This window comes from Mesoplodon bidens (genome assembly GCF_964165515.1).
Source record: "Mesoplodon bidens genome assembly, chromosome: 2".
NCBI lineage: Eukaryota > Metazoa > Chordata > Mammalia > Artiodactyla > Ziphiidae > Mesoplodon > Mesoplodon bidens.
The window spans coordinates 121,857,819-121,883,705 of NC_138177.1; the positions used below are offsets into that span (position 1 = coordinate 121,857,819).

The 25,887-nt window shown below is 35.8% G+C and overlaps 1 protein-coding gene across 1 annotated transcript in view; it reads right to left on the reverse strand.

The window, feature by feature from the left end:
* TNNI3K (TNNI3 interacting kinase) overlaps window positions 1-25,887 on the reverse strand; it is a gene marked incomplete at its 3' end in the record, with an annotated part of 285,990 nt that overhangs the window by 187,544 nt on the left and 72,559 nt on the right. The window contains exons 6-9 of the mRNA XM_081226315.1: window positions 12,877-12,975; window positions 8,952-9,090; window positions 2,295-2,439; window positions 2,105-2,209 (exon numbers count right to left, since the gene is read on the reverse strand). Of these exons, the coding sequence (XP_081082441.1) occupies window positions 2,105-2,209; window positions 2,295-2,439; window positions 8,952-9,090; window positions 12,877-12,975 (488 nt within the window). The remainder of the gene's footprint in view (window positions 1-2,104; window positions 2,210-2,294; window positions 2,440-8,951; window positions 9,091-12,876; window positions 12,976-25,887) is intronic.

Below are 25,887 nucleotides of genomic sequence, written 5' to 3' on the forward strand. Positions count from 1 at the left end.
TATGAAAACAATAACAGGAATGTACTAAGTGCTGACTATGTGTAAAGCACTGTGACTGGTACATAGAAAAATTCATAACTGTAGTCAGTTCCTTATGTAAAAGGAGAATTTCTTTTATAAATATGTACTTATTTTTTTTTTGCTTTATAACAAATTTAATCAGTTATACATATACATATGTTTCCATATCCCCTCCCTTTTGCGTCTCCCTCCCACCCTCCCCATCCCACCCCTCCAGGCGGTCACAAAGCACCGAGCTGATCTCCCTGTGCTATGTGGCTGCTTCCCACTAGCTATCTACCTTACATTTGGTAGTGTATATATGTCCATGCCGCTCTTTCACTTTGTCACAGCTTACCCTTCCCCCTCCCCATATCCTCAAGTCCATTCTCTAGTAGGTCTGTGTCTTTATTCCTGTCTTACCCCTATGTACATAAAATGAATAGAATGAAAATATTAATATGTTATTCCTAGCAGCCACAGGTTTGCACAAAATAAAACAATTGGATACATACTTTTAACTCACTTCACTAATCTTGTCATATAGACAATCTTCTGAAGGTGACAATAACCCTCTGATTATAGTCAGTTTCAATTTATGTGCACAAAGTAGCAAAATGATTTGAAAACTAGCCTGTGGTGTCAGCCTCTACAAGAATGACCCATTAGGTCAGGGTAGAGGACACTAGTAACCCATACATATCAGTTGTGCCACCTGGCCCCTTCAGGGACAAATTCCACTGGTACACTTTGAAGGCATGATCTGAAGAGTTCTTGCATCTGTTCTGTTACAGAGTGTGTAGAAAACAGACAAAATATTTTGGTACTAGAACATGAAGATATATAAAAACACAGGATTTGGAATTAGTCAGGCATTTAATACATGTTTTTCTAGCCATAAGAATCTTTGGCAAGTTACTTAGTTTTCTTGAGCTTCAATTTTCTCATTGGTAAAAAAGGGATAGTAAATCCAACTTCATAAAATGGTTATGAGGATTAAATGAGATAATGGATGCAAATCATCCAGCACATATTCACTGTTCCATAAATGGTAGTTTTCTTCACCTCCCTTTTGGCTGACCTCTTTGGGTGATAAGAAAAATCTGGAAATCCAAGTGAAATTTGACAAGTTGATGCCTGATGCAGAAGTGTAAGCTTAATTTTAGTTCAGTATTAAAAAAAAAAGTGTCTCATTTCTATTATTCACTAGTTCAGGACAAACACTACTTAAATAACATACTAGTCTCAAATACATGTTTTAGAGGTTGCTAACTAGCCAAGAGATCTGTAATATGTAGGTAAATAATCTTATATTCAAGGTTTACTCAATTCAAATGACTATGTTTTTATTTTTATAAGCAAAACAGTAACCTGTTAAAAAAATGAGGGTTTTAAATTTTATAAAACACCTGCCTTCCTTTTGGACATTTTAGGGAGTTATGTGCTTGAGTTCTTAGCAAATTTTCCCTCCCTCTCTCTCTTTCTTTTTTTCTTTGTCACAACTTTTCCAAACCCAGCTGCTCCTTCAGGGTGCTTTTCCAGAGCATGTTGCAAAGGACTGTAATCGATTCCTAGCAAGGAGCTAATGCCTTCTTAGGTACCTCAGTGGCCACCCTGACTAAGCTCTTACAGGGTGACAGATGGACGTCTTAGATAGGTAGATACATTTGCACATAAGGTTTAAGTGGTAAGGAAAAAAATGTCACATTTGATGCTGATGAATTCTGGTAATGATATTCTTGTCAGAGGAGGATTATGGGCACTGCTCCTTTTGGCAGCTTTCTGCAGAGTGAAGTGGAATAGGAGCAATATGCTTACAGATGTTGATATGCTTGTTGCCTTGGCAACATCAGTCCCTGTCTTTGTGGCTGCTGCCAGGAAGGCAGCATCTGGCTCTGGCCCCATCTGTTGTACTGACTGCAGCATATGCGTCTACCTTTTCTTCTGTGCATCTAGCTTGGGCTCCTTGTCCTCTGCCCACCCTCTGGTCTTGCTCTCTAATTGCAACATCTGCCACTATTCATTCTTGCTTCATGTACATGACTTCCAGTGTTGTAGGGTGTTAGCTAAGTTTAGAGGCTATTGCACTTAAATATTCTTTTACCTGTGAAAAGCTGTTTCACTGAAGATGTTTTCTTTAGTCAGACTTTCTATTCCTGATATTTGGATGATTTCCTTGGCAACTTCAAATTTGCCATTGTAGCATGCCCTAGAGTTAAGAAAATATTTTGAGAATAGTAAGAAGGTAAACATAGTATACCTGGAGTACCTATGGAAGTATACATAATACTCACAGGTGCAAAGGGGTGTCTCCATAGATATTAACAACATGTGGCTGAACTTCTAAATTGCTCTGGAGCAGGTACTTCACTATATCATGGTGTCCAAAGCGAGAACAGAAGTGGAGTGGAACATGATCTTCATTGTCCTGAGCATTCACTGTCATCAAAAGAAAGGGAAAGATATGTTATCTGGAATCCTCTATTTCTCAACCTGCTCATGTGTAGTATCAGGTACTTTTCTAAGTGCCTGAGAGACTCCTGGAAATTGCCAGTTAATAACAATAATAAAGGAAATTAAGTGCCACCAATTTAAAAAGTTATAATTTTATCCTATAGCCTATTTCCACATTAAGCAGGCTTTCTTCTAGCTCCCATAAATCTATGGAATGCATCTAATCAAATCTACCTTGCATACCATATGACCCAGCAATCCCACTACTGGGCATATACCCTGAGAAAACCATAATTCAAGAAGAATCATGTACCACAATGTTCATTGCAGCTCTATTTACAATAGCCAGGACATGGAAGCAACCTAAGTGTCCATCGACTGATGAATGGATAAAGAAGACATGGCACATATATACAATGGAATATTACTCAGCTGTAAAAAAAAACAAAATTGAGTTATTTGTAGTGAGGTGGATGGACCTAGAATCTGTCATACAGAGTGAAGTAAGTCAGAAAGAGAAAAACAAATACTGTATGCTAACACATATATCTGAAGAAACTAGGGGCAGGACAGGAATAAAGACGCAGATGTAGAGAATGGACTTGAGGACATGGTGAGGGGAAAGGGTAAGCTGGGAAGAAGTGAGAGAGTGTCATGGACATATATACACTACCAAATGTAAAATAGATAGCTAGTGGGAAGTAGCCACATAGCACAGGGAGATCAACTCGGTGCTTTGTGACCACTTAGAAGGGTGGGATAGGGAGGGTGGGAGGGAGACGCAAGAGGGAGGAGATATGGGGATATATGTATATGTATAGCTTGATTCACTTTATTATAAAGCAGAAACTAACACACCAGTGTAAAGCAATTATACTCCAATAAAGATGTTTAAAAAATCTACCTTGCACAATGGAAGAGTTCAGGAAACTAATAAGTATCTAATAGGTACTCATAGCCTTATTTCCACAAGCATCTCCTTTCAAATTGATTCCCCTTTCACCCCCATGGAAGATGTTAAAAATTTCAGACTCTGGACAGAGCATCATTTCCCAAAATTTTGGCTCAATATGTTAGCGTGGGGCCTAGTACTCTGTATGTTAGCAATACTGTGTAGGAGGTTCTGATGTCCCCTTAACTGAGAAATGTCATGCTGCGGTATACAAAGCATAGTATAATGAAAAGGTGGCAAGTTTTAGAGTGAGGAAGACCTCATTAATTGTATTACCTAAGATAGTTATTTAACATTAACTGTTAAATTGATTACTCAGTAGTGGGCATTTGACCTTCTCTTTGTCCAATCCAGCCTTATAACCTCTTTTGACATTTGGGAAATTCCCTATACTGAAAGTACTGACTAGAGGCCAAGATAACCTTTTATCATAGAAGTGAAAATATGCTTTCCAAGCCTCCTTTGCAGTTAGGGGCACAGAATTAGTAGAGGGTGACCATATGTCCTGGTTTAGCCTTGTTATCCTAGTATAATTTTTAATAGTGACCCTTTCACTCTCAACCACGTCCTGGTTGGACACTGATCTACAGGCTCTTTCAATCAACATGTTATTTCAGACTCTGACATCAGAGCTGATGACACACAAAAGGAGAGTCTGTTCTATCTTGGCAAAGTAGCAGTGGTAGAATAGCTCCATCTAATTTCCAGTGGTACTGTTGCCCAGCCACAGACTGGGTGCCCCACATTGTTGGTGCCAGAAACACAAGTGTTGGTGTGTGTGCCTAGCTGGGGTGGCAGTGTGCCTTCAAAGGATTAGTTTTGGGGTGTGATTCTGGACACCATTTCTCACTGTGAGAATTCCAAACCTGGCTTTCTACTCTGTCCTGGGGAAGATTCTGTGTGCTAATTGATATCCTTTAATATTTCCCTTCATGCTTAAACTAGCAAGCTTTAGTTTCCAACACTTGCATATAAGAACACCTGACTGAAACATAGTCATTCCTCAACAAGTATTAAATAATCAATATGCACCAAGCACTGTGCTAGGTGTTGGAAATATTGATTTCTTATAAGTAACAGTGGATATAATAACACTATTGGTGCAGCAGGGATGCTGAAATGATTAAAGGAGATCATTTCTAGAAAGTGTCTAGCATGATACTTATCACAAATTAGATACTTAATAAAAATCTTCACTCTCCCTTTTTACTAATTTCCCTCTTAGAATTTTGTTAAGTGCTAAGGCAAATAAGCTATAAATGCACAGAATCTATACCCTCAAATAATTTACAATCAGTTGAATAGTCAATAATTACAGGCCTGAAGTAATAACAAATCAACACCAAGCTGCTAAATTCTAGATCTGCTTTAGCACAATTTTTCAAACCAAAAATAACCAGATCGACTATTCTACAACCATTTGTTTTATTATTTTACTATTTTACTACTTTGTCCATCTGTACAGGGTGCTTTATTCAAAATAGAAAATAATAGCCCTTAACAAATCCCATTCATTCTCATTCTTATGTATATCTATAAAAGAAATTATCCATAAAGCCAAAATAATTGATAGAATTACTTTTTTAATGATGAAGGATTGGAAGGAAAAGAAAGGCAAGATAAGAGTTAATTTTAAAAAGTTCAAATATAATCATTATTTAACATTTAATGAACACTGGTTTAGGCCTTATAGCTGCTATATTTGTAGACAATAATTCTTATTTTATCAACCTGCAAGATCTTAAGCCAAAGGGAAATCTTTAACAAAGTTCCTGAACTCCTCCTCCCAAGACTGTTATTGAAAAATAAATCTTTGAATCTTTTCTATTAATGAGTAGCTCAGAAGGACGCACTTCCTTCAGAAGAATTTTCCTGGTTGTTTTGATTATCTTCCTTTTTAAGATACTTTTCCGTTGTTCACATTCTGTTGGAAGCCAGGGAAAGTCAATACCATGAGTCAAAGCTTGAGGACCGCAGGGAGTCCAGGGCATCAGGAGGTCACATGTGAGTTCTTGAGGGCCAGAGGGGACATTGTAAAGCAGAATGGAGCACAATATTCCATTAATTCATAATTTTCCTTTAGCCATGCCTGGCCCCACCCAACATTATTCTTCTCTAGTTGAATCAATAAACTTCAAAGCAGACTCTTTACTTGGTGAATTACCTGCAATGGCCTAGACATTATTCCCATCAAAGAAGATATAAATACCAACCAAAGGGACAAGCCAGGAGAAATCTGCATCAGACGCAGAGTTTTTATATATATATGTGTGTATATATATATATATATATATATATATATATATATATATATATATACACATATATATATATACCTGTATTTCTGCTCCAGTCCTTCTGATCCCTTAATTTTGTCTTGGACCAATTTGCAAGAACAAGAAGTGCATATATTATTATTCTTACCTGAGGAAAACTGAATGTATGAATGATATTCTGTTTGCTCTAACATCTTATTTAGAAATTTAAGTAAAGGAAAATTTCAAGCAAAGGAATACATATAAATCATTATTAGGAAAATATTTGGTCACTAGTCCTCTACTTTGAAGAGAGTAAATGTTCAGTAATGTCTTTTGAAAGAAAGATTGGATGAATGGGTAGGTAGCTGGATGCTACTTCTTGCTTATTTCTGCTCATTGATCTTAAAGATAAAATAAACATTTCCATATTAACCCAGCAATGTTAGGACATCCCACCAGCTCGCTAAAGCAACTCTCAAGTGTGTCTTAAATAAATTTTCAGTAACAAATCTGTGTGATAGTTCTGACAAGACACATTTTAAAAAATAAATTACTTCTCCTTACTGACCATGCCCTAGAAACTTTTGTGACTTTCTCTAGTATCTAGTTCTCCAGTTAAGAGAACTATAGCATTCAACATTCAGATGACAAAAAATTAATAGTTTCTGAATTTAACATTTTCCATTTTTAACTTTATTAAAATGATAAATTGTGAGAATTGTGTCTCTATTTTCCTCCTATGGAGTCCAGCAATATTTTGACCTTTTCAATCTCATTCGATAAGCATTGCAGTTCTCCTTTTTAATTGCCCTATGAGGTATAAGGAAGAAGACTAGAGACTTAAAACATATGTGACTGAATAGGTCAACCTCACAAACATGCAGAACGTGCTTTCGGAAATACATTTTGGCTAATTTGCAACTTGAATTTATTTTCATTTGTGACATTCTGTTACCACAGAAACATGCTGTAAATACCAGATTTCAAATTGCACTCCTTTTGGGGTCATTCATTTATTCTTCCCCTTATGTCCATTAACCACAGGCAAAGTCCAGATCTAAAATAAATCATCTGGAGGCTTAGATACATTTTGGAATATGTAAACCAGCTGATAATAAATCTTGTGCAGTGTCCACCAACACAAAAGATTTTCTGATTTATTCTTTGCAATTAGTTGAAGTGCAAAAGGGACTTAAATATCAAGTGTATATTAGAAGGAAGTAAAAATACTTAAAAATCTGAGTCATGTCACTTGATTTTTTTGAATGATTGAGTAGGAGGCATGTAGTGCTTGTGTGAGTCAGAAAGAAAATGTTAAAAATTATATCATATGATGCTGGTATGTACCGGAAATCTGGGTGCAGTACACATTTCAATGCCTTTTGTAGAAGAGTCCTTTGATCCTGGAGACATGCTGATCATAAATGATACTCATTTTGACACCACTGAGCTTTGGAGTTGTGCAGAGGAATAAAAGGCTGAGGTTGGCCTTGATAATAAAGGAAAAATGTGAGCAGTTCCTGACCCCTTGGAAGAGTGAGGCAGTTTCAAAAACAATTATGTGTTCGGTGATTCACATTGGTATACCTCTGCCTATCCTAAACCAACAGAATCAAAGAGACTGCTTAAACAAGGTCCAGACAACAGCATTCCTTGCATGCTGACAACACAAGTTGTTTATGATAATGCTACAGAAAAAATTCCTGAGTTATTACACACTGGCTCAGAAAATGATACAAAGTACGTTTCGCAAATGTTACCAGATAAAATGGCCCTGTTTCCAACATGGAAATGAAATTGCCCTAGCCTCTTGTTACAGTTGTCTCTGGGAGCCTTTGTGTTTTCCTTAGAGTAATGAAAACATTGATTAGTTTTATTAACTGAATACCAATCTCAATTTTGGACCAAGGAAATGGCAGTTCTATAGATCTAACAACCTTGTGCTTTTGGAAATGTGCATCATTTCTGTTGCAAAGGCCAGCAGTTCTTACAGCTGGGCTTTTAATTAGGTCTCTTGGGGGTCAGTGGAAGAATGCTGGATATGCCTGAGAGAATTTAATGACAAGATGTAACTCTGAGTGAATTTGTGTCAAAAAAATAAGTTTGTGAGGAAGAGGAAAAAAAGAGAAAGAAAGTTTTTTCAATACTTTCAATTTTCCAAAATTCATTTTGTAATTAAAAAACTAAAAAGTTGCAGGAAATTCTATTCTACTAAATGCATCTAAAATCTTTCTGTGTATTCTAAAGGTTTTTTTTCCCAACCTGATCACATTCTAACTCTATTTCCATTAAAAATAACAGTAGTATCAAATACTGGGGAGGATGTGGGGAGCAACTGGAACTCTCATATATAGCTGTGGGAGTGAAAAATATTGCAAACATTGCAAATATTGAAAGTTGTCTGAAATTTCCTAAAAGTTAACCATGTGCATGCCCTTTGATGCAGTAATTCTCTCTCTGTCTCTCTCTCTAAATACACACACACACACACACACACACAATGAAGAGCGATTAACACGTATATTCACAAGAAGAATTGAATGTTTCTGGCAGCTATATTCACAAAAGTCAAACACTAGAAACATTTAACCTTCCATTACAAGGAGAATGGATAAACAGTTAAATTGTGGGAAATTCACAGAATTTTTGGTAATAAAAAAGAGCAAATTATGATTCATGAAACAACATGGATAAAAGTCAAAATCATCTTGTTGATCAAAAGAAAGCAGTCACAAAATTATCAAATTCAAGAACAGGAAAAAAGCTAACCTATAGCAATAGAAGCCAGAATATTGATTATCTTTGGTGGTGAAAGCTATTTACTAAGAAGTGGGCAATAAGGAACTTTCCAGGTGAAATATTTTCAACTTTCCAGATGAAAATATGTCTATATCTTGATCTGGGTGGTTTTTACATGGGTGTATCCACAAGCAAATATTCACTTAAGTCAATATTCAGTTAAGATTTGAGAATTTTGCTATATGTAAAATTTACCTCAATTAAAAAAAGATTAGTGAATAACAAAAAGTAGGAAAAATTTAGGAAAACCCCTTATTTTTACTGCAGCACCTAATACATTAAGAGTTGAGCTAAAATATGTAAAGAAGGATTAACATATAGGTTTAATTAATATATTAAAAATAATAAATTATGACTTGTGGAACAAATTAGTACATGAGTACAAGATTAATCAACTTAGATTATTCTCTAATAAATAAGTAAAGTAGAAGGAAAAAGCATACATAAATTAAAAGATAGCAAATCTCTTCTTCTAAACATAATCTTACCATCTGCTTTGTTGCCTTCTTCCACCAAGAGTTTCGCAATATTAAAGAATCCTTTTGCAGATGCTAGGTGGAGGGGCCTATCTCCGACTTCACCGCTTACATTTACATCAGCACCAAATTTCAAAAGGAGGCGGGTTACCTAAAGGATCCATGCATTTGAAATTAGTATCAAATGCCAAACAGTAATTCAATGCCTTCAGCAATATGGAAGGAGACATATCATTTAGGTTTTCTCTTGGATAATTTTTGCCTGAAAATAACAGAAAATCCTAACTCAACTGGCCTAAATAATAAGGACTTTATTATTATATCACCTAGCAAGAAATCTAAAACTGGAGCAATTTCAGGGTTGGGTCTTCATTGTATCAATACATAAATAATCTTCTCTCAAGTCACCCATAATCTTCTCTGAACAATCTTTTCTAAGGTCTCCTTCTGGCCAGAGCCAGCAGTGCTTACTTGATTCTTGATTTTCATAGTGGTTCCATGCATAGGTCACCAATGGTAATCTTGCTACTGGGATTCTGGGTCCTTTTTTGATTTGTGAGTAAACAGGAGATAGCCACACTAGCCCCCAGCATCTTCCCAAATTAGCTGAGATTCACATCCAAGAGGACAGAGCGAGATGAAGTAATAAACAACTCAAGAGTTTCCAGGGGTTGTTTCAGGTAATTTATGGGATTCCTTCAAATTATTTATATATTCAATTAGGAACCTTCCAAATAATTTCTTTAAAATTGACATTACCTCCCCTGTGAATTTTAGGACTTATCATAGTGATCCCAAGAGATAAGTTAGGATGCACCCGTACCATTAAAATAACAGTTATGGGAGGACTCCTCAAAAGTCTTGACCATTGTGGCATCAGCATAAAAGTGAATTCAAGCTCTAATACTATTTTGTGGCAGCAAATAAACGTATCTTGAGCAGAAGCCTCTGAAGAATATATTATATATTAGATAGAAATTCTAGGCAAAAAATTAGCTGGGTGGGATTTGGGAAAACTTCCTATTTCATGCAGTAGGTAAAGAACAAAGTTTCTGAAATTGGGCTTCTGCTTATTAGGTATGTCACCTTGAATAAATTATTTGGCCTTTTGAAAATTCAGTTTCTTCGTTGCTAAAATGGGAATGCCTCATAGAGTTGTTGTGATAATTAAATAAGTTATTACACATAAAGCACTTAGAAAAGTGCCTGGTATTCAATAAATGATAGCAGAAGTGGTAGCACCAATATGAAACACGTGTATTTTATCTATTTCTTGGCTAATGGGTAGGCCAATACTTAATTCAAGAGAAATCTGAACAGTAGACATTTAGTCTCAAGAACCTTGCACACCTAAGCAGATACTTCCACTTACATAGGCTCCATAAATTCTGATTATGTGACTTTATAATGGACAGATTTAAATTATCTTTGAAATCGATTGTCTATTAAGCACTATTATTATATACCTAGGAAATACTGCTATTGATAAAAAACATCTACTCTTCCACTTAAAATAAGTAAATAAGCAAATGGCAAGGAACATGGCACATTAGGCACATTTATATATAGAATGTGCCATTCTCCTGTCAGCATATTTTAGTAAATGACAATAGCTTCCATAAATTACTTATGTGTTGTCTTTGCACATAGAAAGTGAATCCCTTATCATAAAAGGACCATCCACATTTTAGCATAATTTTATAATACTGTGACTATATATTCAGGGAAAGTAAACAAATTTAGGTCTCCACACAACATACATAGAAGCTCTTTATGTTTCTGCTGGGTCATGAGATTAATCGCCAAAGAGGATGACTCTACAAATAACAGGCACTGTGTATATCCTCTCTGTGCCTGAAGTCAGAAAAGTATGAAGTTTTCTCATCACCTGAGTTTTGGAGCCAGTACTTTCAGAAGCATTTTCAGTGCTCAGCTCTCCAGGGCACCCCAGTGCAGTCTGAGCAGCATATCAATGAAATGAGCAGTCTCCCCTAGCTAGAGGTCACACTTTGCAGGTCTGAGACTGTCCAGTCACATGCCAGCCAGCAAAGAAAGAAAGGCACAATGACTAGAACAGCACAGAGACACAAGGAAGTTTGATTTTTAACTTGGGATCCTCAGGCAGTGCAATGGCATGAACTGTACAAAGGTAAAAAGGCATAATTCTGCTGCATAACTGAGACCAGATCTAGAGAGATAAAATGAGGAAGAGTAAAAACAGAATGTCAAAAGAACAGTTAAGTTTTGATTATCTAATTACATTTGTATTTCTGTTTTATTTGGTTCTATTGAGTTTCTTGAGTATAGCTAAAAGACAGTGTTTGAAAAGAGCATATAAAATTTTTCTTTCAATATGTTAAGGTTGAAAATCAACAGACTGTGGAATTACAACACCAGGCCTTGAATTCTAGCTCTACTACTTCAGTAAATGGCCTGGACTTTATGATTTCTCTCACTGATAAAAGAGGGGTAAGAAGAGGCTCTTTGGTACAACAGAATGAAGATGGGTTTTGGGATCAGACAGACCTGAATACATACTCCAGCTCTTCTACTTATTAGCTGCATGACTCTGGCATGCTACCTGACCTGAGTAAGCTCCATGCGTATCATTGATTAGAAGGGGTAAATAACAGCTGATTTTAGGGTTGGGGCAAAATTAGAAAAATATCCACATAAAGGCCTTAACATAGTGCCTGTCCCATAGTATGAGTTTGCTCACATGGTAACTCTTATTAAGTTCATAAGGTTGTCATGAAGGTCAAATGAAATTATTTGTTGAATGACGCTACACTGTAAACTTTAAAGCATTCTATACATATCATTACTTAATTACAGATTAACAAAATTTATAAATATGTTTCTGATACATAACTATATATTTAAAGCAAATTATATATTTAAAGCATATTTAGTGATCATTTTTTAGTTTATCTAGGTTATTCCATATATTAGTTTCCCATTGCAACGGTAGCAAATTACCACAAAATTATTGGATGAAAAAAACACATTTTTATTCTCTTAGAGTTCTGGAGGTCAGAAGTCCAAAATCAAGGTGTTGGCAGGTTGCATTCCTTCTGGAGGCTTTCATTTCCTTACTTTTCAGCTTCTACAGCCTGCCTGCATCCCTTAGCTTGTGGCCCCTTCTTGTAGCACTTTATTGTACTGCTTCCATTGTCACATCTCCTACTACTCACTCTGATTTTCTGCTCTCTATTATATGGACCCTTGTGATTACATCAGGTTTACACAGATAATCCAGGATAATCTCCCCATTTCAAGATCCTTAACTTGATCACAACTCCAAAGTCCCTTTTAAGGTAACATTCACAGGTTCCACAAATTAGAATGTGAACATGTGAACATATTTTGGTAGACATTTTTTAGCCTACCACATGCCAGGTCACTAGAAAAGAGGAAACTCTATTTCTAAAAGTTATCTTTTTTCAGAGAACTTTTGGAATGGGCTTTATGATTTGTTTTATTGTTAGTGTTAGTATCATCCCAGTGACATTCGTTGAGCATTTGCCAAACACTTTAAATTAATATATCATCATAAGAGCTACCCTATGAGGTAGGTGCTATTAATATTTTTTTTCATTTTATAGACAAGAAACTGAGGATCAGGGATGTTATACAACCTACACATGGTCATAAAGCTAGTAATTTTTCAAATTCAGGCTGATTTCTATAGCCACACACTTAGCCATATACTCTACTGCCTCCCTCGTGTACTAAAGTAGTCAGTAAAAATGTATAACTTGGTAGCTGCTATGTTTCTATGGATCTACAAAAGCTCTTCAAGGGGGGAACTGATGAGCAGATGGCAAAACTAATTTAAAGGATATCTTAAATATCCTTTCTTTGAACCTAGTACAGTTCAAGAAAAACCTGGAACACTTAAGTGATGCCCCAGGCTTCAGAAATGCCACTGAATTACCTGTTCGTGCCCATAGTATGCTGCAATGTGCAATGGAGTGAAAAAAACTGCATCTTGAACGTTGATGTTAGCTCCATGTTGCAGTAGTACATCAGCAGCCTGGACAAGAAAGAGAACTGGGTTAGGAGATTCATTGGTGGCATCTGCCCATCAAAATTCATTTTACAATTACAATGTACAACTCTTCTTTGGGGGTCACCATTCTAAAACACAATTTTCTTCCATCTCCCTTCTCTGCAATCTCCAATGGCTTGCTTTGGCCTAGAAAATAAAAACCAAGGCCCTCACTGTCACATTCAAGGTCCTCTCAATCTGATGGTATCCTTTTAAATGTATTTCCCATTACTCCTTTTCATAAACTCAACTGTACAAACAAACTGCACTCAATTTCATACTTCTCAGAGTCTTTGCTCACATTATTTCCTCAGTCAAAAGTTCTCTTCTGTCCAATCTACAGATGTTTAAACACAAGCTAAATGCCATCTCCTCCGAGATTTCTTTACTTTCCCTCTCTTCGTCGCTAACTGACTTGCTAAAATTGTCTTCCTTCCTTTTAAATCTCATATAACTTTTTTTCATGTCATTTAGAACATTTAAAAATTTATATATATATATGCCTTATCCTTATTAAAGAGCAAATTCTTTAAGGACAAAGTATATATCAAATTCATCTTTATAATCCTACACTAGCATGTTGCCATGCAAATAGTAATCATTCAACAAGAATTTGTTGAATGAATGAATGAATAAATGAATGAATGAGTGAAAAAAACTAGAAGGAGCTATTGGCCAATGAAAGGCACAGATTGCCAACAAATCTGCTCACCCTTTAGATTTCTTCTACTAAAGGCTCATCTCTAAGACTCTTTTCTCTAGAAAACTGATTGAAATCATTTCCTCCAGATGTGTTCATTTTCACTGTGCATTTTCTTAATGCACTCTCTATTCTTCAGTTGGTAAAATAATACACATTTGGGGAAATTTTCAAAAGTCTGTTAGACTTAGAACAGAGAACATGAAGATGAGATCCAAGAGCTCAAGGAACATATGCTCCCACACCTCTTCTGTACCTAGAAAGAAATTGCCTCCTAAGTCAAGTTTCCTTGCCTGTTTGAATCAGAGCCCTTCAGAAGAGGTGAGGAATCATGGACATTACATAACAAACCAGTATGTTTTAAAGAGGAAGAAATCAAGAATCAAAGGAATTAGGAAATTTCTCAAAGTCATGGAGCAAGTCAGTGTTAGCAGGGAAGTGAATCACTAGTCTCTCACCTCAAGCTTTGTTTCCAAGTGCTCCAGAGTATTAAATAGTTCATTCATTCAATCATCCATTTGTTCATGTGTCAATACACCATTTATTGAGCATATATGAACTGAAATGATGTTATTTTACATAATTATTCTTACAATTTATTCAATCACTGGGATAGCATTAGAACTGATTGTAATTGTCATACAAAGAGAAAAGGAATTCTTGTTGGAACAGCTGAAATTTCTGGTGGGTCCAAAAATATAATAAGCGGGTGTATAGGCTTCTATACATTCCAAGAACAATGCTTTTTGCTAATATTTGGATATTGCTGACTAATGATCAGTAGAACACACAATGTGTACGGTGAGTTGTTTTTCTAATAAAAAATTAAAATTACAATTAACATTTATTGAGGGCACATTATGTATCAGATCCTAAACTAAGTGCATAAATGGTAACTGGAGTGCCTCTGTTTCACTCCAAAACATAGAAAGATATGTTCTACTCTCCTATTTTAAAGGTGAAGAAACTGAGCCTCAGGGAGGCTTTGTTACCTATTTGAGGTCATACAACTAGTAAGAAGCAGAACTGGAATTCAAATTTAGGCCTGTTTGACTTCGTAGTTTCTTTCCATAAGGCCCTTCCTGTGACCTTGATCTCATTAACACTAACCTTTAAATAAATGAACTAACTGACTCAATCTCAGATAAGAGGAAGCTTTCTGTCAGTAGAAGCTTTGTAGATTCAGCTTGGAAAGAATGCTGGATCCATTTATATCAAATGTCTGGTATCTTAGACTTCACATGCCTGTCAGTTCAATCTTGGGGACCTTTAAAGGAGGTCACAAACGATCAAGGTAAATGAAGCTTTTTACAAATTCTCTTATTTTAAATATAGCATAAAAGAAAGTAGGCAGCATGAATTTTTATTGTAAAAAGAATTCTCAAATGTTAAAATATAGAGCCAATTTCTTAGGCATAGTTCTAGAACTTACTTTCATTCTAAAATATAATGGCTTTTAGGCTTGAATAAATAGTCCAAAGCAATTTTTTTTCCTCCTAAGTTTGCACTTATCCAGTCATTCAGAAGGTCAACCTTTTGGCTGAACAGTCATTAATTATGAAGTGTTGGCCTTCTAAGAAACTTTCAAAAGTAAGTTTTAATGAAACCACACAGTCATTATTGAACTATAGGCTTTATTTAGTTTGTTTTAAAATTCAACGAAATATTTAACTATTGAGAGCAATATACATGGAATTATCTGAATAATTTCACAGGTTATTTATATAAGTTGAATGCATTTATTGATTCTTATACTTCAAGTCATGATAGGGAGTGTATCTCCTAGAAATTTTATGGGGATATAATGTATTGTGATATACCAATATGCCTGTCATGTGGTTAAGACAAATGCACTCATAATAGTGTTTAGGCTGGAACATATATCTATCAAATCATTTTTTTCTTTTGCGGTATGTGGGCCTCTCACTGTTGTGGCCTCTCCCGTTGCGGAGCACAGGCTCTGGACGTGCAGGCTCAGCGGCCATGGCTCACGGGCCTAGCCACTCTGCGGCACGTGGGATCTTCTCGGACCGGGACACGAACCCGCATCCCCTGCATCAGCAGGCGGACTCTCAACCACTGCGCCACCAGGGAAGCCCTATCAAATCATTTTAACCATGCTCCCCCTACTCCAGAACCTGAAAGAGCTGGTAGGTCAACTTCACATTTTTTCCACTACATGAAGTCCCATGAAGTCACAAACTGAATCTCTTTTATTCACCACTGTGCTAAGCGTAGAATAGGCATCTGAATAATGGTTGAATTGGACTGTATTTCTAGTTAAAAAAAAAAGGAATATATATCCACCATCAGTCAGAAGGGAAGTTAAACATTAACAATTAGGACCCAATTATATGATAGAAATTTTAAATAATTCAATTCAACAAACATTTATTGATCATTTATTTTGAATTAACCTTTAGCAAATCCCAAGTCCCTGTTCCATGCCAGGAGCTGTGACTGGAGTTTTACATACATTGTCTCATTAAGATTTTTGCAGGGCATAAAATTCTGTTTTATTAAAATTTTTTGAGAAAATACATAGTTTTGATTTTTTTCCCCCAAAACAATAACAAAACTACTGGTGAAATTGTATACTTGAAACAAGTCTTATCACAGAAAGGATATCTTAATAATCTTTAAACTCTTTATAGAAATGAATTTTATCATACTTAGATTTGTATAACTGACATATATATTATTATTATTATTATTATTAAAGAACCAAGGGGCTAATAACTTGGGCTAGTAACTTGGTATCCTTTACTGATGGAAGGAATGAGCACCACAAATGCCTATCATTAAGTGGTTGTTTTACAAGCACAAAAAAATGGATCAGAACCCTTTGTTTTGATAGAAGAGAATTACTGTATACATTACCCTTTAAAGATATTTTTATTTGCCAGTTGACTCCTCAAAAGATCCAAGTAGAGTCTCTACAATTTCCAGGTTGTAATTTAAACACTTATTCAAACATTCTCCTCTTTCTTCCTAGAAAACCTCTGTTCTCTTTCTCTGCCTATAATATACCCAGTCTCAAGGCCAAGCTCAGTTCCCAGGTTCTCTGAGAACCTTCCACAAATCCTTTACTGTATTAAGCATTTCTTTCTCTAAATGCTTATACTATTTATCCTCACAACTTAATCTTTTCATTAATTATCACTGTGGGTAAATGATTATTATAACAATATCAATTTTGTGTGTGTGTGTGTGTGTTACGTGGCTCTCCCACTGTTGTGGCCTCTCCCGTTGCGGAGCACAGGCTCCGGACGCACAGGCTCAGTGGCCATGGCTCACGGGCCCACCCACTCCACGGCATGTGGGATCTTCCCGGACCGGGGCACGAACCTGTGTCCCCTGCATCGGCAGGCGGACTCCCAACCACTGTGCCACTAGGGAAGCCCAATATCAATTTTTTAAACTATTTTTTTCATGTTCTAAGCTTGTCTCAATGAAGTATAAGAAGGTTTGACTCCAGGTTAAAAAGATTTTTCACCTGAGGTACTGGAGTTTAATCCTTCTAACTAAAATAGCCAGACCTCATGATTTAAAATTCCAGAGATTTAAAAAGTAATGCCTACAAGAACAAAGGTTCTCACTGTTATTGTTTGCTGAATGTTTCTCCTACAGTAGGACTTTAACTTATTGACTTGGTCCCATTTGGCTCTCCCTCTGAACATCATCTTATGAAAATCAATGACAGCAATGAAGAAGAAAAACATGACTGTATCAATAGGAACTAAATGTCTCATGGAAGAGAAAGTAGAATAAGGTAAATTCTACATTGGATAAAATGGCAATCAGAGTTGAAATTGCCAAAATTAAATATAGTGTCTTATACTACCAAGTAGACCTTCAATAAATATCTACACTTTGAAATTAAATTTTTCTGGACTTTAAGTGATATCTCATTTCCTATGACTTCTTTGGAGTCTTCCTCAAATTCAAACTTACACTGATGTTTTCCTTAGGATTTATAGTTTGTTTAAAGCTACAGTTTTCTCTTCTGTATATCTTTATCTAACCTTTATTACTGAGACTTATAAAGAGCAGAACTATGAAGCTATTCTGGATTAATATCCATTTCCATTTAGTAGAAAATTCTGTATTATCAAAGCTTTAGAGGAAAATGTTTTCTAAAGTTTATGTCTCAGGAATTCAAAATGATCCCAAAGATATTAACATGCAAGTGGATTTAGATTTGAAATTTTTCAATTATTTCCAGTTCTAACTTTCAATAACCAGTTCCAATTGTGTCCCAAAGAACCATTGCCTTCTCTCCTAAACTTTTCAATTTCTTTTGAGAGTAGTCTACACCTTTCATTCACTATCCTCACCTCCTATTCAATCCTCAGCCCACCTACAATCTGACTTCAGACCTCACTGCTTCAGGGAAATTTCTCTGGAACATGACATCAGAGGCCTACTAATTGTCAATTCCAATGGACACTCTTGGCTCTTTTCCTTATTTTAATACTTCCCCAGCATTTGTTACTATTTGTCTTCTCCTTAAGATCTGATCCTCCCTTGGATTAATTGACATAACGATCTTTGAGTTTGGTCCCTACCTCTCTGCCAACTTCTTATTGTTCCTCTATAGAGGTGACTCTCTGTTCATCTCTTAAGTGTTTCTTAAGTATTGCTTTTTCCTCACTAAAACTTACCTTTTCTCCTGATTTCCTTTGTCTGCTTTAATTCTCTTGTAATAATTAAGTTAATACATGGAAAGAATTTGGGACATATTCTTGGTAAGCTAAGAATAAGTATTCAGTATGTGGTAGTTATTAGCTATCTTGCCTTATACATTCTCTAGTTGATTCTATCATTACTACTACTACTGCTACTATTTCTACAACACACACAGACACAAACACATACACACTCTCTCTCTCTCTCTCTCTCTCTCTCTCTCTTTCTCTTTCTCTCTCTCTCTCTCTCTCTTCTCCCTCCAGCTGCATGTGTTTTTCCCAGACTTCCTCCAATACAGGGTCTACCTTATTTGGCAACTCATAGTCTGGTTATATATTTCTCCTCTATTTCCCACTTACTTTTACTCTGGGTTTATACTGTCCCCTGCATTGATCTCATCTTTATCACTTGTCCTTTGATTTTTGTTAATGTGAATGAAGCATTAGAATGTGTGCTTTGAGAATATCTATGAGCTAAATGAGAATATCTCATTTAATGCTCACAACAATCTCATGGAATTGTTACTAACAGCCCCATTTTAAAAATAGGAAAAATAAGGTTAAGAATTACAGAGTTTTAAGGAAAAGCACCAAAGTTTAAACTCAGATCTATAGGAGTCCAAAGCGCCATACTGCCCTATACTGTTTTTTCTTTAATTTAAAAAAATATTAATGAATTAATTAATTTTTGGCTGCTTTGGGTCTTCATTCTTCTATGTGGGCTTTCTCTAGTTGCAGCGAGCAGGGGCTACCCTTCATTGCAGTGCGTGGGCTTCTCATTGCGGTCGCTTCTCTTGCTGCGGAGCACGGGCTCTAGGTGCGTGGGCTTCAGTAATTGTGGCACATGAGCTCAGTAGTTGTGGCTTGCGGGCTCTAGAGCACAGGCTCAGTAGTTATGGCACATGGGCTTAGTTGCTCCATGGTGTGTGGAATCTCCTCAGACCAGGGCTCAAACCCATGTCCCTTGAATTGGCAGGTGGATTCTTAACCACTGAACCACCAGGGAAGTCCACTGTTTTTCTTCTTATGTGTGCTTTTATTTGGGGCCAGCTAGCAATTCCTTGCCATCTCAGATAGTTCTGTACAGGATATAACTCTTGGTTGATGTTGCTCTTCAAGTATTTTCAAGGATACCTATATAGCCAGTATATCAATAAGAATGATCCTGACTTTGTAATTGTTTGTACATGACTGAAAAATAAATAACATTAAAACTTATTCTAAGTAGAAGTTGTATGTTAGGGATCTTAAAGAGTTATATATACAATGACAAGAAGTTTAGGATTTTTCCTAAATTTTTTCAGTATGGGGTTTCACCAAGAGATTTCAAGTAGGAGCAAAATATATTCTGATTTGCATCTTCAAAAGATCCTTCTGGTAAAAGCCTAGCAAATGGATTGAAGAAGGAACAAAACTAGAGTGATCAGTTAGCAGGGTCTTGCAGTAAGTTGAAAAGAAAGAGATAAGGATAAAAATGATCTGAGGTAGAAGTAGTGGGCTAGAGATGGAGAATGGGTGTTAGAGACATTAAGATGATAGAATCGCATGACTCAGCATACTGGGGATGGGGAGAGATGATGGAAATTATCAATAAATGATGACTATAAAAGAAGAAGCCTATATGGGAAAATGAGCATGAGGATAAAATTGTGTCTAATTCATGAATTTAGAAAGTAGGAACATTACTTATAGTTTTTTTTTTTTTTCTGTCTAGGTATTTTATTTATTTATTTATTTATTTATTTTTATAGATCTTTATTGGACTACAGAGTGAAGTAAATCACCTATAGTTTCTATCTCTCCGATTAATCACTTGTCATAACTAGTTTCTTCCAATTACCCTTAGCCGTTCATTGTGATCTTTTCCAACACCACAGCTGTTTCAGTTGGGGTCAATCCCTCAATCAAGATGTGAACATAATTCTAGAGTTTTCAAACAACTACCAAAAGCTATACCAGTTAAAAATACCAATAATTGCTTATTCATTTGGATTCAAGGCTTACATTACTTAGCATTTAGATGGTAGCATTGCTTTAACTTAATAAGCACTTATTTTGACTTTATGCTCTACATTCTGTAGAATTTTTTTATTTTTATGTATATATACTGACTTCTTGACACCCATTACAACTATTCAGTGAGAACTCTATCATATAGTTATAGAGGTTTTCACTTAAAACACTGACTATTTTTGTAATGACTTTTTTTTTAACCTGACATAGCTCTAATTAAATATTTGAGTACAAAAACTTATTGGAAAATAGTTTCTTCAGGCTGTCACAGAAATGAGGTTCTCATGTGATCTTTCTCTTATTATCTCAGGTTAAAATTAAATTTGGTTTGACAATTACTCAGAAATTGATTCCACAAGATAATATTATCAAAGAAATTAAAGGGAAACTCCATATTCTTAAGCTGTAGAAATACAGCTTAAAGATATACCAACTTAGGGCTTCCCTGGTGGCGCAGTGGTTGAGCGTCCACCTGCCGATGCAGGGGATACGGGTTCGTGCCCCAGTCCGGGAAGATCCCACATGCTGCGGAGCGGCTAGGCCCGTGAGCCATGGCCGCTGAGCCTGTGCGTCCAGAGCCTGTGCTCCACAACGGGAGAGGCCACAACAGTGAGAGGCCCACGTACCACAAAAAAAAAAAAAAAAAAGATATACCAACTTATATACATATAATAAAAGAATTCCATTGATTATATAAATCCATAGCTTCTCAGGAAATTATGATAACATACATAGAAAAGCTGGTGGATGAAGAGTGATGAGAAGCCATGAGGCCAAGGCTGAAGATACAAGTGGTACCATTTTAGAGAAGTAATAATTAAAGCTAGGAGATAACACCACTTCCAGAAGGTAAGAGGACATATCTGTGGGATATTTATGGCTAAAAAGTGGGAAGGAAGGGAGCCAGCAAAGGAAAGAGAAGAGTCATCCAAGAAGGAAAGGAGAACAAAGGAATGCCTGTTAAGGAAGCCCATGGAAGAGAAACTTTTAAGAAAAGAGGGGCAAATTTATCTGAGCCTTTCAGCTAATCATCATCTTGCTGTGCTATTTTCTTCCTTATAGATATACTTTTTTTGCAGCATTTCCTTATGTGAGGGTCTTATTTTAAAATCCCTGGCTGAGAAAACAGGCTTTCAATGTTCACTGTGTTATGAATACATCATGTTCTATGCATTTCAAAAGCCACAATTTTTTTCTTATGAGGTTTATTTTTATAACTTGCCAAAGGTCCAACATTTTTCACTATATTGCAATTGTAGAGACTTGAAAACTGTAGTACAAGTTAGGCTCCCTCTCAGTGATGTTCCTCCCCACACTGCACACACCCTGGACATTATAATCATGGAGAGGTGCCAGTACCATCTGACAAAGAGTTTTCTCATGACTTTGGTTCTCCAGCCCAAGTCACCTATTGAAAACATGTAATTTGCCTCTACTTGAAAAATCAACTTCTACATTACACTTTGAAGGTGAGTTGCAGTCAACTAATAGAACATAAGAAGGAACACATAAAGATGTTGGCTCTTAGATAAAAATGAGTAATAAGAATCCTTCTAAAAATTATTTCAATGATCAATTAATTTCCAGAAGCTAGAATTTAAAAACAAAAAAGACAGCATCAACAGTTAAGTCTCAGGTTCAGGGGTTAGTCTTGTTATGAGCACAGTATATGGAATATTTAGTGCTTCCCTTTTTGAGCTTCCTCATTACTTAAGCCAGAAAATTCACTATTTGATGAACTGCAAGATACTACCTTAATGTAGGCAATCAATTACATCCTACAGGCTCTTTATTTAACAACATAATTGAAAATGTTGGTCTGCAATAACTTAGAATAAGTGACACAATGATATTGGTAAATCCACAGTTGTAAAAATATTTTAACTGATTATGAAACAATATGCATTGACAGGTATAGAAATCAATTATAGATAATTTTCTTTCTAGATAAGAAGTTTATTAAAAGAACACACATCATTCAGTCAGAGACCTATTATCAGGACAGAAAACAGTAGGAATAATGATGGTAAATGTATTAACCATTCCATTGGTCATGTTAAACTAAGATAAATACAGGGTGACTAATAAGTGAAACCTACAATGAAAATGAAAAGAAGCGCAATATCAAATCTGCCCAAATAGTTTTGGCTTCAGACACAGAAAGGGCCAAGAAATAACTGTGGGTGGTACCAAGTCCAGACTTCTCAATCCCTTCACATGTGTAGCAAATGGCAGAACCTGGATACAAAGAAACCTAGGCAGGCTGGTTCCCAAGCCCACTTACCTAATGACTATGCCATATTATACTGCTATAGCCAAAAAACATTGCTCTAGAATTTCTCAAGCATTTCAAACAATTTTTTCAAACTTTTAATTAATGAACTCAGCAATAAGTACTCAGCAGAGGTACTATGATAGAATTAGGTTGGGTGGCACCTGAATGTAAGGGGCATGAGCTTAGCACTCCTTCCTTTCTCCTTGATTAACTTCTGAGGTACCACTGGAATGCTAGACATCCAGAGAGTGCATACTGGAAATCATTGTTAAACAAAAGAGAGTTGCTAGTTTTTGGAGAATAGAATTGCCACCATATCTACCTGCTAGTCCTCTTTGATTCTAAGAAAAGACAGGGCCAAATAACATGAGTATAGAATCATGCCAAGTTTCTTGGGTTAATAGAGCCCTTATCTTCCAGACATAACACATAATCCCTCTATAACTCCATCTATGTATACATTTGTTATTGTTTTTGAGAAAACATAAGTGGTATTGCTATCTATGAGGCTAAATAGTACTCTTGAGTGTGGGCTTGACATTTCTCATGAATAGAGCATGGCAAAAGTTATGGAATCACTTGTAACTTAATCACTTCTGAGATTAGGTTACAAAAAGACTGTGACTTCATCTAACTTGCCCTCTTTTGATCTCTCCATTACTCTCTCTGATAGAAACCAGATGTCTTATTATGAGCTTTCCTATGAATAGGATCACATGGCAAGGAACTGATGTCTCTGGATAACAGCCCAGGAGGATGAAGCTTGTCAACAGCTACAAGAGTGAACACAAAAGTGGATTCTCTACATTTAGTCCTTGAGATGACTACAGCCCCACCCGAAACCTTGTGAGAGACTTTAAGTGAGGGGACTCAGATAAGGTACCTTGAGGTTCCTGAGCTACAAAAATGGCAAAATAACAAATGTTTGTTGCTTTAAGCCACAAAGTTTTGGGATAATTTTTCTATGCAGCAAAAGTTCGCTAATATACTATTGTGCCTGTCAATTCATTACTAAAAATATCCAGGTCATAACTGACTTCTACATTAAAATAGTTACCTCCTGTCCACTTCTGAATATTAAAAGAGGAACAGCAGTTCAAATCAACAAATATTTTTGAGCACCAAGTTTTCTAAGCAGTGTGCTAGGTTCTGGGGATCAAAGATAAATTAATTGCTCAAAAGCAATATACAGGTTAGTAGAAGAAACAAAACAAAATGACTACGATATAAAGATGGATTTGATGGAGATAATATATGGGCTATCATAACAAAAGAAAGGAGGTATAAGTTATAAATTTGGTCTGGGAAAGATAGATAAATCTGTTGAGCGGGAATGTGCCTGGAAATTGAAGTAGAAGTTTGCTAAGTGAAAAAACGAAGATCAATCAATTCATTCATCCCTCAAACATATTTGATCATCCAACAGTACCTAGAACAGAACATATGTTTGCCAAATTCTACTATTTCTTAAAATTTACTTCAAATTCTACTTTCCTCATGAAATCTTTTTAGACCTCTAGGTTCATTGATGTCATCACTGAGACAAGTGATTAAATATCCCAATAGCTTTAGAAACACATTGAGGCTTTATAAGAAGAATTTATTATAGATACCCTCCCTGGAATTACTGAATCAGAATTACTAGATACTAAAAATCTGCATTTAAAAAAAGTTTCTTAGATGCATCCATTATGGAGTAACAAGGACTAGTCTGGAGAAGCCAAGGTAGCTAAAATTCATAAGACAGAGTACTAGACACAAGAAAGTTGCACAAAGAGAGAAATACAAAGATCTGCAGAAGGTATCCTTAGAGGGTAAAGTTGAGCATCGATTAGTGTGTGTTTGTGAAGCAACTACAGCTGACTGGGAAAAAACCCAACAGAGATTAGTGATAACTTTGCCCAGTGCTCACACAAGGCCAGGGATAATGCCTATTCTCATCACCCAGACTGGAAAAGCTCATGATTCATGGGGCATTGGATAAAATACTCACAAGAGACTTCCCTCAGTACTCAGTAGTGGTTATTAGCCTTGCCCTGAGCACTGCTCCATTCTCACCAAACAAATCTTAAAAGCTAGACCTAAAAGGAGCAAATTGTTTCTAAGTAAGTTAATTGCATCCCAGTAGAGATGGAAGGCTTGTCTTAAGACTATTTGTAGGAATTCAAAATATCTAGCACCTAACAAAATAAATTTTATAATATCTGGAATCCAATCAGAAATTAATAGGAATGAAAAAGGCAGGAAAATATGACTTATAATGAAGAGAAAGAGTAATCAATCAAAACTGACCCCAAATTGATTCAGATGTTAGAGTTTTCAAACAAGAACAATAAAATAGTTATTAATACTATATTCTATATGTTTAGGAAGTAGACACACAAAAGATATAAAAATGACCAAAATCAAATTTTGAGAGATGAAAGCTGTAATATGGGAGATAAAAATGCTCTAGATGGGATTAGTAGTATATTAAACATTATAGAAGAAAAAGTTAATAAACTTGAAGATACAGCAATGGAAATTCTATTGAATGAAATATGGAGAGAAAAGAGAAATTTGAAAAAATGAAAAGAACATCATTGAGGATTTTGGCAACATCCAACAGACAAATGTACACGTAATTGAAGAGGAGACAGAAAAAAATATTTAAAGGAATAATGGCAGAAAGTTTTCCAAAGTTAATGAAAACTATAAACAAACAGATGCAAGAAATTTAATAAACCCTGAACACAAGAAAGAAGAAGAAAACTATACTAAGACAAATCATAATTATATTGCTCAAAATCAGTGATAAAGAGAAAATCTTAGAAGAAGCCAGAGAAAAACACACATTGAGGGACAGAAATAAAAAGGACAGAAGATTTTTTTGTCAGAGATAATGCAAGTAAGAAGACAGTAGAGTAATAGGTTTAAAATACCAAAATTGAAAAAAAAAGTAACTTAGAATCCTATGTCTAGTGAAAATATCTTTTTAACACAATGAGGAAATCAAGTCTTTTTCAACCAAATAATATTATGGGCAAGATACTTGAACAGGCAGTCCACCAAAGAAGATATACAAAGGGCAGATAAGCACATAAAATTATGCTTAACTCATTGGACATTAGGGAAATATAAATTAAAAGCACAATGAGATACCACTCATTCCCTACTAGAATGGTTAAAATTAAAAAGATTGAATATACCAAGTGTTGCTGCTGAGGATATGGAATAATTGA